Source organism: Molossus molossus, unplaced genomic scaffold (genome assembly GCF_014108415.1).
Source record: "Molossus molossus isolate mMolMol1 unplaced genomic scaffold, mMolMol1.p scaffold_m16_p_10, whole genome shotgun sequence".
Taxonomy (NCBI): domain Eukaryota; kingdom Metazoa; phylum Chordata; class Mammalia; order Chiroptera; family Molossidae; genus Molossus; species Molossus molossus.
The window spans coordinates 51,427,226-51,445,910 of record NW_023425345.1 but is presented as its reverse complement, the minus strand read 5'-3'; the positions used below and the strand labels follow the sequence as shown (position 1 = coordinate 51,445,910).

General features: G+C 38.1%; 1 protein-coding gene across 1 annotated transcript in view; it reads right to left on the bottom strand.

Moving 5' to 3' along the window:
* Positions 1-16,948, bottom strand: part of LARP4 (La ribonucleoprotein 4) — a 73,155-nt gene extending 56,207 nt beyond the window's left edge. Inside the window, exon 1 of the mRNA XM_036251457.1 lies at positions 16,815-16,948. Within this exon, the coding sequence (XP_036107350.1) occupies positions 16,815-16,832 (18 nt within the window). The 5' untranslated portion in view covers positions 16,833-16,948. The remainder of the gene's footprint in view (positions 1-16,814) is intronic.
* Between the last annotated feature and the right edge of the window lie 1,737 nt (positions 16,949-18,685).

Below are 18,685 nucleotides of genomic sequence, written 5' to 3'. Positions count from 1 at the left end.
TTAAGGCTGATGAAATATGAAAAACATCACAATGGAAAATGCTTTCACACAGTGGAGGGAATAAAACCATAACCACAGTAACAAAAGCAAATTAAGCAATTCTGTGGGCTAGGCACTGAACCGAATGCTTTACACATATCTCACCACTTCTTAAAAACAATCCATAACAAAATACTAAAAAAAAAAAAAAAGCCCTGTCCCATTTTTCTCAGTGGTTTTTCTTAGTGGCTCTGGGATGGAAGGGTCTCACATTCAATTCCTGGTCAAAGGCACATACTTGTGTTGCAAGTTTGATCACCAGCCCCGGTCTGGGTCTTATGGGAGGCAACCAATCGATACAACTCTCTCACATTGATGTTTCTCTCTCTCTTCCTCCCTCCCTTCCACTCTATCTTAAAAAAAAAATCAATGGAAATATATCAAGAGCCCTGGCCAGTTTGGCTCAGAGGTTAGAGCATGGGCCTCTGGACTGGAAGTCCCAGTTCCCACTAAGGGCATGTACCTCAGTTGCAGTTTGCCCCCAGCCCTGGTTGGGGTCATGTGGGTGGCAACCACTGGCTGTGTTTCTCTCTTTCTCTTCCTCCCTCTCTCCCTGCCACTCTATCTGAAGACACAATCCATATGTACTATATCTCCCTTTAAGAGGTTATCCTATGTGAAATAATATATCCAAATAAAGACACAAAGAGATAAAGTATGAAGTTGATATTAGCAATACAATGATTACAACTCATATATTAATGCAACTGCAAAAAGTTTGTAATAAGGATATGGGCTGGAAGGGACCATTATATGCTACAATAAATAAATTAGGGATTTCTTACCCTTAAAAAGCATTTCATTAATAAAGCATTCTATTAAAATGCCTTAAGTTTTAGTCATAAAAAATATGAAACTTAAAAAGGTTATTAAACCTATTAGATTTTTCAGATGAGAGCATAATTGCATCTAGTACATTAAAATCAAATATATTGCGCCTCTCTATATTATATACTATTATTGTTTTATAGCAGTCATATTTATTAAATTTTCATAATGTTGACTATTTTCTATGATCATCATTCTTTCTTGCATTTCAGACCTTTCCTCTGGCATCATTTTCCTTCTTCCCCAAGGATATCATTCATAGTTTTGTGGGTTTTTTAAGTAAACTCTCAAATTGTGGTTTCTCTAAAAATAAACTTACTTTTACCCTCTACCTGTGCTGTATACAGAATTCCTGCTAGGAACTATTCCCTTTCAGCACACTAAAGATACCTCGACTGCTTTCTGGTGTGCACTACTGCTGTTCAGAAAGCAGTCTAGTCTAGCTGCCATTACTAATCTCCTTTGCCTCTGGTTGCTTCATCTGTCAATGGTGTTTTGCAATCATAAGTCTAAGTGTGAAATTCTTTTCAGTTTATTCTACTTGGGATTTCACTGACCTCTTTGAAATCTAATACATCTTTCATCTGTTCTGTAAAATTCTGAGATGTGGTCAACTTGTCCAATAAGTTTCTAAATGCTCTTTTACATTTTTTTGTTTCTTCAAATTCCTTTTGGTTCTTTTCTCAAATCTGATCAATGTTTGGTTTCTTGATAATTCCTTCAGTATCTTCCTTTAAGCATATTCAGCATTCGTGTTTTGTTTGTTAATGCTCACCCAAGGAATCCCATTGATTTTTAAATAAAATGGAAAGGAGGGGGGGGGGCAGGGAGGGAGAGAGACACATTGATTGGTGGCCTCCCACACAACCCTGACCAAGGATCGAACCTGAGACTCTTCGGTCTGCAGGCCAATGCTCTAATCACTGAGCCAAATCGGCCAGGGCATATTAAGCATTCTTATGTTATAATCTATATTTGATAATAACAATATCTGAAAGCTATGAGGGTTTTATTTTGTGGTTTGTTGTTTCTGCTAAACCACTCTCATGATTACTTATGCTTTATGATATTATAGGGTAAGCCTATTTTCCTTGGAACTTCATTTGTGGGAATTTTGATTATGTTTAAAATGTGCTCTTCATGAGATGATTTGTTTTCTTTCAGCTTGATCAGCGACTTTCAACCCTTTTCATCACATGACACACAAAACTAATTACTAAAATTCTGCAGCACACCAAAAAATATATTTTTTGCCAATCTGACAGAAAAAAAAGGTAAAATTTTGATTCATTCACACCAGTTATTATGTTTGCTGTTGTCACTCTTTTATTTGACAATCTAAGAGAAAAGAGGTCAGTGCTCTAGACTAAATAGTCAGGTACTGCATGTTTTAAAATTTCTTGTGGTGCCCTGGCCGGTTTGGCTCAGCGGTTAGAGCATCGACCTGCGGTCCGGAGAGACCCGGGTTCGGTTCCCACTAAGAGCATGTACCTCGGTTGCAGTTTGTCCCCGGCCCTGGTTGGTCGTGCGGGTGGCAGCCACTCGATGTGTCCCTTTCACATCGATGTTTCTCTCTCTCTCTTCTTCTCTCTCCCTCCCACTCTATCTGTGCAAAAAATGGAAAAAAATGTCCTCGGGTGAGGATAAATAAAATTTCTTGTGGTGTACCACTATGCCATGGCACACTGATTGAAAATTGCTATGCTATATGGCTCTGTAGTAAGACTATCAATCTGGTATCACTTTAAATGTTCAACGTGAGCTTTGTAGAATAGGTAGTGTGAATTTTTCCCTACTTTGGCAACAAAGAAGATTTGTGGCTAGAATTATTAGGAAAAACCTCTCCCACACCAACCCAGAGCCAAGGCTAAAACTGACCAAGTTCCTTTTCTCTGGGAAAGCTCCCCTCCCCCCCCCCAGCTTTACCTTGTATCCTGCCTCTAAGCACTGCTCATCAAAACCAAAGCTCTGGGCCCTTAAGAATCAACAGATGTGTTAAGGGTAGCCCCTGGTTTCATCACCTGCTTATCTCTCTGGATTAGTATTTTCTGGTTATTTTTGGTCTCAAAAGTTCATTTGCCTTCTTACCAGCTTAAAACTCTCCTTAAAAAAATTTTTTTAAGATTTTTTTTTTAGAGAGAGAGGAAGAGAGAGGGAGAAGGAGAGGGAGGGAGAGAAACTTTGATGTGAGAGGGAGCATTCATTGACTGCCTCCTACACACCCCCAACTGGGGATAGAGCACGAAACCCAGGCATGTGCCCCTACAGGGAATCAAACCAGCAGCCTTCTTGACACCCAACAAACTGAGTCACACCAGCGAGGGCTAAAAAATATTTTTTTAAATAAATGTTTTTGTTGTTTGTTGTTTACTTTAGAGAGAGAGGGAGAAAGAAACACCAATTGGCTGCCTCTTGAAAGCACCCACTTGGAGTTCAAACCCACGACATGGACATGTGCTCTGACTGGGAATCAAACCATTGATATTTTGGTGCATAGTTGATGCTCAACCAAATGAGCCACACTGGCCAGGGCTAAAAAAAATTTGTTTAAATATTTTAACCAACATTTTCAGTTGTTTCCCAGAATACCTAATTAATAAAAATGTTTTAAAGTACCAATATTGTCTTAATAAAGCTAAATTGAAGTGTAATTCCAACAACTGAGAGGCAACTATGGCATAACAGAAAATAATTAACTTTATTTTGCCACCCAGTAATTATGAAATTGACCTCAGTTCCCCCCACCTTTTTAAAAAAGTTTATTTTTTTTATCCTCACCTGAGGACTTTTTTTTTTTTTTTTTTTTTTTTGCATTATCTTCAGATAGAGCAGGAGGGAGAGAGTGAGGAAGAGAGCAGGAGAAAGAGAAGGCGGGAGAGAGAGAAACATCAATGTGAGAGACACATGGACTGGTTGCCACCCACACGACCCCAACCGGGGCCAAGGACAAACTGCAACCGAAGTGTGTGCCCTTAGCGGAAACCGAACCCGGGTCTCTCTGGTCCACAGACCAATGCTCTAACCACTGAGCAAACTGGCCAGGGCTTAGTTTCCCCCTTTTTAAAAAACATAATGCCTAGTCTACCAAAATAGCTTATAGTCTTGGCCACCTAACTTCATTTGTTTTGGTCACTACTTCCTCTTTCCCTCTTATTCTTTGTACATAACCTCTATTTTGTTAGCACTATTAACAGTTTATTTTAATTGGTGTTCTTTGTAACTGGGCAGTGGGCTCAAGGAAGGCAGAAAGTAGGTCTTCCTCTTCTATTTTAGCTATTAACACAAACCAGGTGAGAGTATACCTCTAGCTGTCTACTGAATAAAACAGTAGAGGCATGTGTGCAAAAAAGGAATGTTAAGCATCTGTAATTACCTTTCCAACATGCTAGACCAAAGTTGACAATACTTTTGTTCTTTTTTTTTTTTTTTTTTTAACATGGCCTGAGTTTAAAATGGAAGTCTTCCGTTGCAATGGTTTATGGCTTTTGGTTTCAGGACTGCTAAAAGCTTTACAACAACATCAAAACTAATAATAATAATAAAGTGTTCAACCTGGTAGAGGAGCAAAAGCATCTTTGAAGAAACATCATTTGAATAACCACAGCATAATTTTAGCTTAGAGTTATAATTCGCTCAGAAAGGAAATCAATTAGTTTTCTTATAGTACCACCAGGCAGCCCTGCCAGGACAGGTACCAGGTATTATTTAAAAATCTCTATGGCCTGCCCAGCTAGTGTGGTTCAGTGGTTGAATGTCAACCTATGTACCAATGGGAATGGTTCGATTCCCATTCAGGGCACATACAAGGGGTTGCAGGCTCGATCCCTGGTAGGGGGCACCCATGAGGCAGCCAATCAATGTTGATGCTTCTCTCTCATTGAAGTTTCTCTCTCTCTCTTTCCCTCTCCTCTCTTTAAAAAATAAATTAAAAAAAAAATCTCTATGGCATAAGTTTAGAAGCCCATTCTCTTTATATTTGTCACTATGTAGACATGCCAACAATGCGTACTGTACCAAAAGTATCGTATCAAGGATTTTTAGCAGTCAGTATTCAGAATCTACTCTGGCTAAATTAAAGAGAAAGGCAATTTATTAAAGGATAGTGCCACTGTCATTATGTCACTAGAAGGGCTGAAAAAAAGATGTATAAAGATAACATCACCCAAAATAATGTTGCAGAAGTGGTTTGATGAGGAAATTACTATCCCTGCCACTACCAAGCACTAAATGTTAAAATTCAAATCCATTTTGCCCTGGCCGGTTTGGCTCAGCGGTTACAGCGTTGGCCTGCGGTCCTGAGAGACCCGGGTTCGGTTCCCGCTAAGGGCACATACCTCAGTTGCAGTTTGTCCCCGGCCCTGGTAGGTCGTGCGGGTGGCGGCCACTCGATGTGTCCCTTTCACATCGATGTTTCTCTCTCTCTCTCTGTTCCTCTCTCTCCCTCCCACTCTACCTGAACAAAAAATGGAAAAATGTCCTCAGGTGAGGATAAAAAAAAAAAAAAAAAAAAATTCAAATCCATTTTATACAACCTTTACTACAGCCAGCACCAAAGTCATTTCTCCATTAGGAACTTAACCTTGCAACTATTAACTCCATTTCAAGCCGACCACCTCTACTCCATCCCTGCCAACAAAATGGAAGTTGTGAATAGAGCCTCCATTTCCTTATATTGTGTATTTTCAAATAGAAGTCACCTGTGGGTGTCTGAACAGTGGCTCTGAGATAACATGCTTGCATCCACCTAGATACATGAGAATCTGGGAATTTGGAGGAGAGGCCTGACTCATAATATGAGCATTTCTGTGAATTCAGAAAGCAACTTAAAAATTGGGAGGCCTCAAATAGGACAAATGTGCACTATACAAGATTAAGGCTAAAATTTACATACAAAATATGCCATATATACTTAATTTATAAATACTCAAATACTGGGGGATTATGATAAAAAATGTACCCTTTACTGATGAGATGTACAATTTCATTAAGCATTTAATAATTAATGAAAATAATTAACTCGATTGATTTTCAGCAGCATACAATCCATAAATATCATGTGTCCCTTGCTAGTGGTGCCAAGAATAATTCAAGTGTAAACAAGCAGTAGTCCTGGGCATATTTATATTTTCACCAGTCTAGTTAACAATATGCAGTCTAAAACCCAACAAACACCAGAAAACATATATAAGGATGTATTATTGCAGCACTGATCCCATGAGTGAGAGACTGAAAACAATCTAAAGTCCAGCTATAGGCAAATAAATAAAATGTAGTATATTTTGTAACATACGATACTATAAAAATTAAAGAAAATATACATACACTAATATGAAAAGTGCCCCAATGTATGTTGTTCAGTGAAGAAAATCAAGTCACAAAACATAATTTGTTTTATCATTTATGTTAACAAACATAAAAATCACTATATAAATTTACAGACATGTAAAAACAGAAAAGGTCTAGAAGGCTACAACACCAACCTATTAACAATAGAAACTCAAATTATTTGCCAAACAGGGAAAATGTACAAAAAGACAAGAAGAGATAGTTAATTACAAAGTATAAGTTTTACTATTAAACTACTCAATGCCATTTTGACAAGTATAAAAAGAAACAATCAGTTTACGGCTGTAATTCACATAACTTTCCTAAGAGCTAGCATTGTTTATCAAAAGCCTTAAAAATAAACATTTTTGGTATAGCAATTCTACTTGTCACAAATTCTACTCAGAAGAAAGATATACAAAAACATGTAAGTACAAGAATGTTCACCACACTAATTTTATAATACTGAAAAATTACAAACATCCAACTGCTATCATCTGAATGTTTACATACCTCACCCCAAATTCATATGTTGAAATCCCAATGCTCAATGTGATGGTACTGGGCCTTTGGGAGGTGATTAAGTCAACAGAGGGGAGCCCCCACAAACAGGATTAGTGTTGTTCTAAAAGAAACCCCACAGAGCCCCGCCAGCATGGCCCAATCTCCTGTGGGGGGTGTGAAGGAGGCAGCCGATCCATATTTCTCTCACATCGATGTTTCTATCTCTCTCTCTAAACTATCAATAATAATAATAATAATAAAAGAAACCCCACAGAACTCCCTAGCCCTTTCACCATGTGATGACACAGAGAAAAGGTACCATCTATGATCCAGAAAGCCCTCACCAAACACATCTGCTGGTACCATGATCCTGGACTTCCCTGAAATATATTTGTTTTGTTTATAAACTACACAAGTGTGGTATTGTTACAGCAGCCTAAATGGACTAAGATATAAACTACAGAGGTTTTGTTCAATAACCGTAGGCCAGCCATTTACAGAATATCCCAGAGCCTTAAAATCAGTTTGTATATAAAACTGGTAAAATCTGAGTAAGTTCTGTGGACTGCACCAATGTCAATTTGCTAGTTTTTACATCATATTATAACTATGAAAGGTGTTATTTCTGGGGGGAACTGGGCAAAAAAGTACATAGGACCACCTGCATGTCTTTGGGGCAACTTCTTAAGAATTTATAGTTGTTTCAAAATAAAGCTTTAAAAAATACTGTAGATATGGAAATGGTCACAGAAACTTGGGGGAAAATAAAGCAAATTGCTATCTTAATATAAAAATGATTTAATTTTGTGAAATAATGCACAAGCATAGAAAAGACTGGAGAGACTAAAAAGTAGTGTTATCACTAGTTACCTCTGAGCAGTAGTGTTTTTGTTTTCATTTTTGTGCTTTTCTTACAATCAGAAAATACATGATGAAACATTTAAGATTCAAATAAGATATATCAACTGCTAAAATAATTCCTGACAAGTGACATAAGACTATTGTCTTCAAAAAAGCTTACAGAATCTACCTACTGATAAGCACAAACAAGCAAAATGACAATTCACGGCAAAAAGCATCTAAAAAACTAACACTCATGGAAAAATGTTCAATCCCACTGGTCACTGAAGCAGCACAAAATAAACCAATTATTTCATTTTAACCTACACAGTGAATTTGTACAAATGAGAATGCTTGATGTCAACAAAGAGTGAATTGGGCAATAATAACAAGAGTCATAATACTTTTGGAAAACAGTATGCCAATAATGAAAAATTTTTTTTAAAAAAGTTCACTCCTTGACCTAACGCAGTGAACTTTTTAGCCTAAAGGATTTACATACATGAGGGCCCTTATAGAATTATTTAACATAAAGAAAAACTGGAGCCCTGGCCAGTTTTGCTCAGTGGTTAGAGTATCAGCCCACAGACCAGAGTCCCAGGTTCAGTTCCCATAAGGTCACGTACCTTGGTTGCAGTTTGTCCCTGGCCCCGGTTGGGTTTGTGTGGGTGGCAACCACTAGATGTGTCTCTTTCACATAGATGTTTCTGCCTCTCTCTTCCTCCCTCTATCCCTCCCGCTCTATCTGAAGAAAAATGCAAAAAATGTCCTCGGGTGAGGATAAAAAAGAAAAACTGGAAACTAAAAATGTCCATCAAAAACAAGTTGATATGTTTTTCTAGAACAGTCTTTAAAAGACACAATGAATCTGATAAGTCAGTTTAACTAGAACAAAGGCTTATTTTGTCATTTAAACTCTAGATTAACCATGTTTGAGTCATCTTTTGACTAAGGTTTAATAAAGAACTTCATCAAAATCCTTCTCTTCCACAGAACTAGAAGTACTTTAGGTTACAGTTATCTATCGATCGATCGATCATCTATCTATCTACTAAAGGTTATAAAATTGTCCAGGTGCCTGCTGAAACTACCTGCCAACATACTATGTAAGCACAGATACTCTCAAATCATCACAAAAATATTCAAATTATTAGTCCAAAAAATTGACAGATTTATCACCTCTAATTCTAAGCAATATATGTCACACGCACTAGCCAACAGAGTGCTCACTATTGACCCATTTTATGCTAATTTCTATCTGGGGAGAGATATAAATGAAAGGAAAAAAGGGAAACATCAAATTCTTGGCAAAAGACACCTTTCAGTCATAAGAGACAGTAGTTTTAAGGTAAAAGAACCAAGAGTTAAGAAAAAGTTACCATAAGTATGGTGAACCCATCTCTTTGGTCATATACATAACCATTTGTTTCACTTACTTATTTACTATCAGAAAACAGAAATCCCACACCACTTAGCCCTACCTACAAATGCTGAGAAAACAGAAACAGAAGTGTATAAATCAATTAAACTTATTTGCTCATGGCAAACCAAACTTCCAGGTTTAATTTTTACATTTCCAATACTGAGAGGACCACTAAATTATAAGTACTTAAACAAAACAAACACTTATTTTATCTAGCATAAAACTTCAGGACCCTAAATTAAGAAGATGCTTAGGGGTATTTTATGGGAAGTAAAAGTGAAAAGTAAAGTGGAATTTTTTCACCCATTCTAACAAATAATAATAGTTAATATTTATGGAACACTTAAATTCATTTTCATAACAACTTCAGTTAAATACCATTATCATTCACATTTTGTAGATAAGAAAAGTTATTTTACCTGAAGGTAAAAGTAAACTGTCCAAGTTTGCACAGCTAATAAGACAGAACCAGGACTTGAACCTTGGCAATCTGGAGAGTCTACCACTATACTACAGTGGCTCTGGGCTACTATACTACAGATGCCTTAGAGAAAACTTTAAGACAACTAGTTACACTCTATTTAAGGAATATTATAAGAACTAGGGTCCCCAGGGCAGAGAGAGAGAGAGAGAGAGAGAGAGAGAGAGAGAGAGAGAGAGACTGATGTGAGATGGGCTGCCTCCTGCACATCCCCTATCAGGGATGTGCCCTGATCGGGAATCAAACCTTCCTGGGAACCTTTCTGAGTCATACTGGCCAGGGCGGCTCTGTAATTATTTTTAACCTAGGGCGAAGGAATAAATAATTTTCAGTTAAAGTAAATATATATTCATAGTAGTTTATGCAATCAATTTTACCCTCTATCACAAAGTATTTATCCCAACCTGAATTATTTTGATAAAATGCAGATTGTGATTCAATCTCCAGTTATAGGGTCAGAAAGTTTATATTCTAACAAGCCCCCGGGTAAAGAAGTTTTCTGCTGATCTGGAGCTTATACTTTGAATAGTAAGGTAACTGGGCCACTGTAGGTCATTTTCCCCAAGCTCTCCAAATTGTCAAGAATAAGAATTCACTTACTCTCCACTATGGAAAAAAATCTGACGTTTATGCATCAATAAAGATACTGGTGCTGGTCCTCTAGTATCAGAGGGAAAGAAAAGACTTACATTACCAAAGTCCCACTACTTCAGTCAGATGTCATCTGACAACTGTTTAAAAATCAAAACAAAACAAAACTGGCCCTGGCCAGTTTGGCTCAGCAGTTAGAGTGTTGGTCCGCAGACCAGAGAGTCCCGGGTTCGGTTTCCACTAAGGGTACGTACCTCAGTTGCAGTTTGTCCCCAGCCCAGGTTGGGGTCATGGGTGGCAACCAGTCGATGTGCCTCTCTCACATCCATGTTTCTCTCTCTCTTCCTCTCACTCTATATATGAAGATAAAAATGCAAAAGTGTCCTCGAGTGAGGATAAAAAAAAATTAAGACAAAACAGAACTGAGGCGTCCCTAGATTAGTGGCTTAATTTAGGGGTCAAAGATTGAAATGAAAATATAATAAAAACTATAGACTCCTCCTAGAAAGTTCTACATGAGGTTCATGAATCCTCTTACTAAAGATTAAAAATATTAATAGATATTTACCATTTAAGTAATGTAAACAGTCCTTAAAGAACTGAGCCATTTTACTTCAAATTTGTTATCTGATAAAGCCAATGGCTAACTCCAAAAATGAACTTAAAAAACTCTCAGATAGCCCTGGCCGGTTTGGGTCAGCAGTTAGAGCATCAGCCTGCCGTCCAGAGAGATCCGGGTTCGGTTCCCACTAAGGGCACATATCACAGTTGCAGTTTGTCCCCGGCCCTGGTTGGGTCGTGTGGGTGGCAGCCACTCGATGTGTACCTTTTACATCAATGTTTCTCTCTCTCTCTCTCTTCTTCTCTCTCCCTCCCACTCTATCTGAACAAAAAATGAAAATATGTCCTTGGGTGAGGATAAAAAAAAGTAATGAATTGCCCTGTTTGGTTTACCCAAATCACAGCAAATGAGTAATAGGGCTGGATTTAGTACTCAAAAAGTTACATATCTGTGGTATCTCACAGTAGTTATTGCAATGACCAGTGCTGTTATCATGTAGTTTTGATAAATTTACCAGAAATATTTAATATTTAAAGCACAAATTTCAGTCTTTTTGGAAAGCAACTACTGGACAATTTACATCACAATAGTTACTACAATGATGAAACGATAGTGTCTGTCAAGCCCTTACCTAATTATGCTGTACTACAAGGCTGACTTAAAACATAAACACCACAGACACCATGAGCACAATCTAACTCTGTCAGAAGAAATTATTAATCTCAAATTACAGGTAGGAATTAGAAGTTCAAAAAAGTTCTCACTGCCCTGGCCAGTTTGGCTCAGCGGTTAGAGCGTCGGCCTGCGGTCCGGAGAGACCCGGGTTCGGTTCCCGCTAAGGGCACGTACTTCGGTTGCAGTTTGTCCCCGGCCCTGGTTGGTCGTGCGGGTGGCAGCCACTCGATGTGTCCCTTCACGTCGATGTTTCTCTCTCTCTCCCTTCCTCTCTCTCCCTCCCACTCTATCTGTACAAAAAAGAAAAAATATCCTCGGGTGAGGATAAAAAAAAAAAAAAAAAAAAAAAAAAAGTTCTCACTTGCCCATCCAGTGTGGCTCACTGGTTGAGCATCAACCCATGGACCAAGAGGTTGCCAGTTTGATTCCTGATCAGGGCATATGCCCAGGTTGTGGACCAACTTCCCACTGAGGGGCATGCAGGAGGCGGCCACGGGATGTTCTCTTTCAATGATGTCTCCATCTCTCTCTCTCTCTCTCTGTCTTTTTTTAAGCAGACATCTTAAAAAAAAAAAGTCCTCACTTGCCTGAGGTCATACAGCTAATATTTGAACCCAGGGTTCCAAAACCCTTACAGAAAATCACAGTGAATTAATACAAAAGTTTACAATGTTTTCTAGAAGACTGAAAACCTCCAAGAATTAAACTTGAAGGAAAACACAGAATATAAAATGCTATCAACACGATCAGAGCTAGTCATTTTTCATTTTCACTTAAGGATATTCAAAGAGGTTAGAATCTTTTTTATAACTTCAAACTGACAGATGGATTAGTTTCTCAACTTCCTCTCCATTTCATTCTTCTGCATTACAGATTCGGACCCCATTTCTAACTACGGGGTCAGAATCTTTTTAAAATACATGTCTAGTATTAAGGATCATTTCCATTAACTGGGAAGTAACATGAAGCTGGCAATACAGCCCAAACAAACCAAAACTGATACAAAATAGTTGAATATTTCTAGAGTCTGGTTTTTTACATGTTGTACTTTGAAGCACCATGAGATACTTTTACATCTTTATGTTCACCTGACCATTTTATTCCACTTTTCATACCTTGAAAATAGTTTTTACTTTATTTCCAGTCATTATATCTAAAAATATTTTTAGTTGAAAATGTTTTCATTCATTTTTAAAATCTGCATCTAATTGCAATGAACATTCCAAAATTAAATTGTTCATAAGTCACTTAGCTATTCATTTATTAATTCTTCTTGGCAATCACTTCACAATTCATTTAGGCACTTTCTTCTTTTCTAAGTCATTTTTTTTATTTTTATTTTTTTCTTTATTGATTTTAGAGAGAGAAGAAGGGAAAAGGAGAGAGATAGAAACATCGATGAGTGAGAATATCGACTGGCCGCTTCCTGCGTGCCTGTGGGGATCGGGCCCACAACCTGGGCACATGCCCCAACCAGGAATTGAACTGGTGATCTCTTGGTGCATGGGTCGATGCTCAACCACTGAGCCACACCAGCTGGGCCTAAGTCATTATTTTAAAAATTCATTTCTGGCCCTGGCTGGGAAGTGCAGTTGGTTAGAGCACTGACCCAATACACCAAAATGGAAAGTCAGAGAAATTGTTATTATTATTATTATTGTTATTTTTTGGTTAATCCTCACCCGAGGATATTTTTTTCTATTGATTTTTAGAGAGAATGAGGGAGAGGGACATCATGTGGTTGCCTCCCGAATGCTTAGGATGGAACCTGCAACCCAGGTACATGTCACTGACTAGGAATTGCACCCATGCATGACCCTTCAGTTTGAGGATGGACACTCTAACCAGTAAGCCACACCAGCCAGAGCAGACAAATTATTTTTAAAATTATGTAAGATCTGGGGAAAACGGAGAATGGGGAGTTGATTAATGTGTACAGAGTTTCAGTTTTGCAAGATGAAGAGTCCTGGAGATGGATGGTGGTGAGAGTTGCACAATCATGTGAATGTACTTAATACCACTGAACTATACACTTAAAATAACTAAGAGGATATATTTTATGTTATGTGTATTTTACCATAACTAAAAATAATTTTTAAAAGTTATGTGAGTTATTAAAGCACCTGAGGGTGCATAAAAGTCACTGCTTTAAGTATTTATTTTCAAATACAGACAGAAATCCAATAAAACAAACCAAACAACAAACAAACAAAAAACCTGCAAAACAACTAGAACAGACATAATTGGTTGAAAATATTAGGGTGGGGGTGGGGGGATGATCTAAAAAATGAATAAAATGTCAGCAACCATAAAAACCATGAAAAATTTGCTAACTGTCTCCTTGGTGCTCAAAAATTTAAATAACTCACTAGCAGCCAAAAGAAGGGGCTATTTCAAACTTACATAATTTGTTGTAACAATTTATGTTGGGACATGTTTGACAATTTTGTGAATTATCCAAATATTTTCACCTCTTCCCAGAGAGCCATTGTATGTGTCTCCTTTAAAGCAGAGGTGAGAAAAAAAAAACAATAAACTACTAGAGTCAATACAGGGTACAGCCCTTCAGCTGCAAAACCAAGTTACTTAAGTATTACTAAAATAGGATTCCTTGTTTGCCTGTAGATTTTCAATGAAGCATAAAAATCTAAGTAATTTAGATGTTCTATCTGCAGCCTAAACATTCACTGGCTGTACAATCTTGGGCAAGTTTCTTCAATTCTCTGTGCCTTAGCTTCTTTATCTCTAAAATAGAGATAATATTGCTACCTATCTCCTATGTAAGCTTGAACAGACGTTTATATGTGCATATATGTAAAAACACTTAACAGGCCTGACACAGTAAGCACAATACATGTGCATACCACTGTTATACTATTACTGTTATTATTACTATTATCTATCCCACTGATTCCAGTTATAAATTAGTAAACTGGAGTCTCTCCAGAAAAATGCACTCAGTAAAAGATTTTGAACACAACTGGAGAGGACTCATAGATTCCCAGATTAGAGAAGTCCAAAGATGATCCACATGCAACTTGGTTTATAGTTAAGTGGTTCTTAACCTCTCCTGTGCCATGGACTTCTTCTCGGAATGTTTTTAAGTATATAATATACTTAGGATCACAAAATAAACCAATTTATATACATCAAAGTATTTTTACATTTCTAGTTTAGTAATAAATGTGCTTTATCCATGCATTAAATAACAAGATTTTTTACATATAATAAAGAGTACTGAGTATAAACAATATTTCAAGATATCATCTGTAAAAACTGTAATATGATATGAAAATATTTCTCTTGTTGCATCCACTGAAATTTCAAGAATTTTCACTTCTAGATTTCAATTAGAAGCTAGTGGAAATAAATAGGCATTTTTTTTTTAACCTTAACCAAGTCCATGGACTTCCCCAATTCTATCTAGGGACCCAGATTAAGAACCCTTGGCATAGGGGAAAGTGCAAAAGTAAGTTCTGGAGCCAGAGATTTATGTTCTAGAAACCAGACTTCAGACTTTAGTCCCCATATTATTCACACCTGAATGACCTTAGACACCAAATTTCTGAGATTGGGTTCACTTATTTAGAATAATTCCTATACCACAAAGTTAAAAGGATCAAAGGTTAGTTAACAAAATGCCAGCCAAATGACTAGCGTGTTGGGTTTTTTTTTTAACTGATTTTAATATCATATATTCTGCCCCAAGTATTTAGTGACATAATTTTTGATAAAACTCATTAGGAGAAAAATTTTAAACCACATACTTATTCACAAAGAAAATTAATGGAAACATTAATTTTATGTTAACAGTTTAGTGAGAGCTATGATTTGTCATTAGAATGACCTGTATCTAAATCTCAATTCCACTACTTAACTTTTACAAAGTTACTTAACCTCTCCACCTCAATTTTCTCATCTATAAAACACTGCATTGTTGCTTTAAAAACAAGAGAGGATCTAGCTTCAACACTCAATAAACGGAGCTATTATCAAAGTTCACATTTTAACAAAGCCAAAGGAATCCATTTGGAACTCAAAAGTTTATTTTGTAATTATGTTGATATAAATAAAACTTCACAGTCCTTCTTTTGCCTGGCAAAACACATGCACACTTAAATCTGCAGCATTTAAACGGCATAACATTCCTAACACAAACTGGCATTGTTTAAAATCATATCTAATTTCTTATTCTACCCAGAAAAAAACAAGTATAAAAAGTCGGTCAACAGAATGGGTTCAATTAATTTTAAAACTTTTCGTGATTCACGTGGAATATTCCAATCAATGTTTATTATCAATGTTGGACATACTCTAAGGTAGCTGTGTCCATTTAAAACCCAATTTAAAGATCTCACATTTATGATACACTGATTAGACAAAAAAGTGAAGAGCATGTATTTTCTTTACACGGAATATTACAGAATAAGACCCTTCCCTTCCCCCAAAAAGACTAGCCATTGACTGGCGATCCATTATACAACCTGTAAATTCCTTCCCTCATTGAAAACATTCTTTTTACGGGCATAGTTAACAAGTGCCAAGTTGCGAAGTTGCAGCTTTGCTGGTTTGACGTTTTCACAATGCAAGAACAGTAAGATCTGGAATCTACTCAAAGCTTTAGCCAGGCAGTCAGCTGATGCTCACTGCACACAAGAGAAAGACAGAAATAAGAGAAATTAAACCTCGTGTATTTGTGTAAAGCAGGTATCCACTACCTAAAATTAAAATAGGCCAACAGCTGACGTTCCAATTACAGGGGGGGGGTGGGGAAGGTATTTACATTGTTAAGTAATAGAAAAATAGGCTTTCCCCGAACTAGGTTTTTCTCATTCTTGGAATTTTCCTTGCAAAGGGCTTTATCCGTTCAAAAAAGCAAGCCCTCATCCCGGAGCCGCTGTTTGAATAACTTCTCCGAAAGGTCAAAGCGGTGCCTTTCAAAGCTTCCAAACCCTACTGGCGACTCCTGAGTTCACAGTAACTCACTTTCCACCCACAGAACGTTCCAGAGACCTAGAGACCGGGACCAAAGAAAATTCGGTGGGGGTTCCTAAAAAGAGCTTTCAACTTTCTTTTCAAACACATACCGAATTTCACCTTCCTCCCTCCGCTGCCCCACAGGTTGCTCGCCTCTCTCCCAGAGGGCCCCGCGAGACCTCGCTTCAACCCCTAGAACGCGCCCACCTGATTACCCTTTTCTCCGAAGACTCCGCCCCCCGCACTCCTCCCCCCGCTCCGCGCCTGTTTGCTCCTTTAGGAGATCCATATGGGACACTTTCTCCTTCCTCTGATCCTCACCCCACACCAGACAAGTCTCGATTCTCCACTTTCAATGTTCTCCTACTCCGGCCCTCACCTCCCATAAGTTCCTAAAGTATGAGAGCGCAGAAGCGGAGCCGCAGGCCTGCACGGCCCAGGTGCTGTGTCAGCCTATCTGCCGGTTCCGCGGCGTGTACGGCCTGGAAAGTCACATGGCGGTGGGACCGGCCGGCGCCTACACACTCCTGCTCTCTTCAAGGCAGGTCGAGATTACCGAGTCCACTCACCTCCACGAAGAGCAACATGTCTCCCCCGTTTGGCCCAACTGTTCTCGCTGACGCTACTCCAACTGGCTTACAGGCCGGAGCCCCAGACGCTAGGATAAGGACACTCGCCTGGCCCCACCACCCGGCAGTGGACCCGGCTCCTCCCCCGCCGTCAGCCGCTGAGGCTTGACCCGCCCAGTCGCACCTCCCTTGAAACAGTAACTGTTTCCGGTTCCGAAAAAATAATTGCTTCCGGTTGAAGAGAAAACCCTCCGCGCACGGAATTTTTGCACCACCTTTTCCAGCAGCAGTATGGAATGTACTATCTGCCCTAGGGAAAGGAGGAAAACGGTCGAGGAAGGCACCATTCTGTGCAACGGGGCTGCATAAAAATCTTACTGCATTCCATCCATTGCCAAATGGATAGCTACCATGGCTATAATTTCGCAGTTTCATAGCTCAAAATCTAAAGCTGATAAAAAGCCGAGCTTGTGCCAAGTGTCTTTCTTTCTTTTTTGCTAAGTATTCTGAAGGAACGCCCAACCCTGTCGAAAAGCGAAAAGGTGGTGGCTCACAGAAAAAAAGTAGGGAAGAAGAAAAAAAGCAGTAATAGTAAATATAGTAATAGCATCTGCAGCATTAAATGCTTACTGTGTGTTTGGCACTATTCTAAGTATTTTACGTGAATTAATTTTAAAACCACCATATGCAAGAAATACTATTATCCCCATTTTACAGTTAAAGTCTTCTAGGAGGGCGTGTTTCACTTAGACACACCTTTAGAGAACTTTGCCCATGTTAGCTTGAATCAGATACCCATAGCTGCGCTTAATACAATGCTGCTTTATAATACTTATTCTAGATAGCCATTGTTTGGTGCTCTCCCATCACTTAAAATGGAATATAATAAAAACAAAAAAAAAAGTTTTTTAGAGTTTAAAGTGAAAATGAGTTTATTAGTGAAGCAGTGAGACAGACAGAAGGCTATTCCCCAGGCAGAGCAATCAAAACAAAATATTTTTTTAAATTATCTTTATAATTTTCTGTTAGATGATCCAAATTTATTATTATCTTTAACAAGACCTTGTAAGATTTACTTTATCCCTCCCTCATCAGCCCCACTTCTATATCCTAGTTCAGGCACTCATCTTTTAAAATAATCATCTCTTGATTTTTCCCGGTGGATTTTTTCCATTCTATAATGTATAAAATCTTACTGAAGTGAAGGTTTCATTTTCACCCAACTCCTGTTACTTGCTTTCAAGACCATTTTGATCCCACGTAATTTCCCTTACTTGACCTCAAATTAATCTTCTTACTTTTTCACTTAAATAACAAATTAATTCCCCCATCAAATTGCTTATATTTGTGTCCCACACTCTTCCTAATATGATCACCAGTAAACTAAACATTACTTCAGCTCAATTAAACCAATTTCTTCACTCTTTCACTTCCCCTCCACCCCCAGCCCCCAAATAGAATCTCAGCACTCACCTCCAAAGCCATGGCTCAAAATGTCTTCCCTATCTGGAAAGCCTTCATTTGTCAATCAACCTTCTCTCTCCATAAGGTTTTCCCAAAGACTGTGCTCCCCACAGATCTTTTCTTCATGTCCCTTGTTAGCACTTGAATATTATATTCTATCTTGTTATTCTCTTTTTTTGTTTGTTTCTTTACAGGTACTCTATCATATTCTTCACAGTCTAGGATAATGGTAGTCGCATAGTATTGTCTCAACAAATGCTTGTCAAATTGAAAAAGAAGAAGAGAGTTTTAAATTTGCTTTAAAAACACTTCATATCCAGTTGCCGATAAATTCTATGCTGCATAAAAAATATGAAAGCACAATATGCTAAGTTAGTTTAGTTAACAAGCATGTTGGCTGCTCTGTG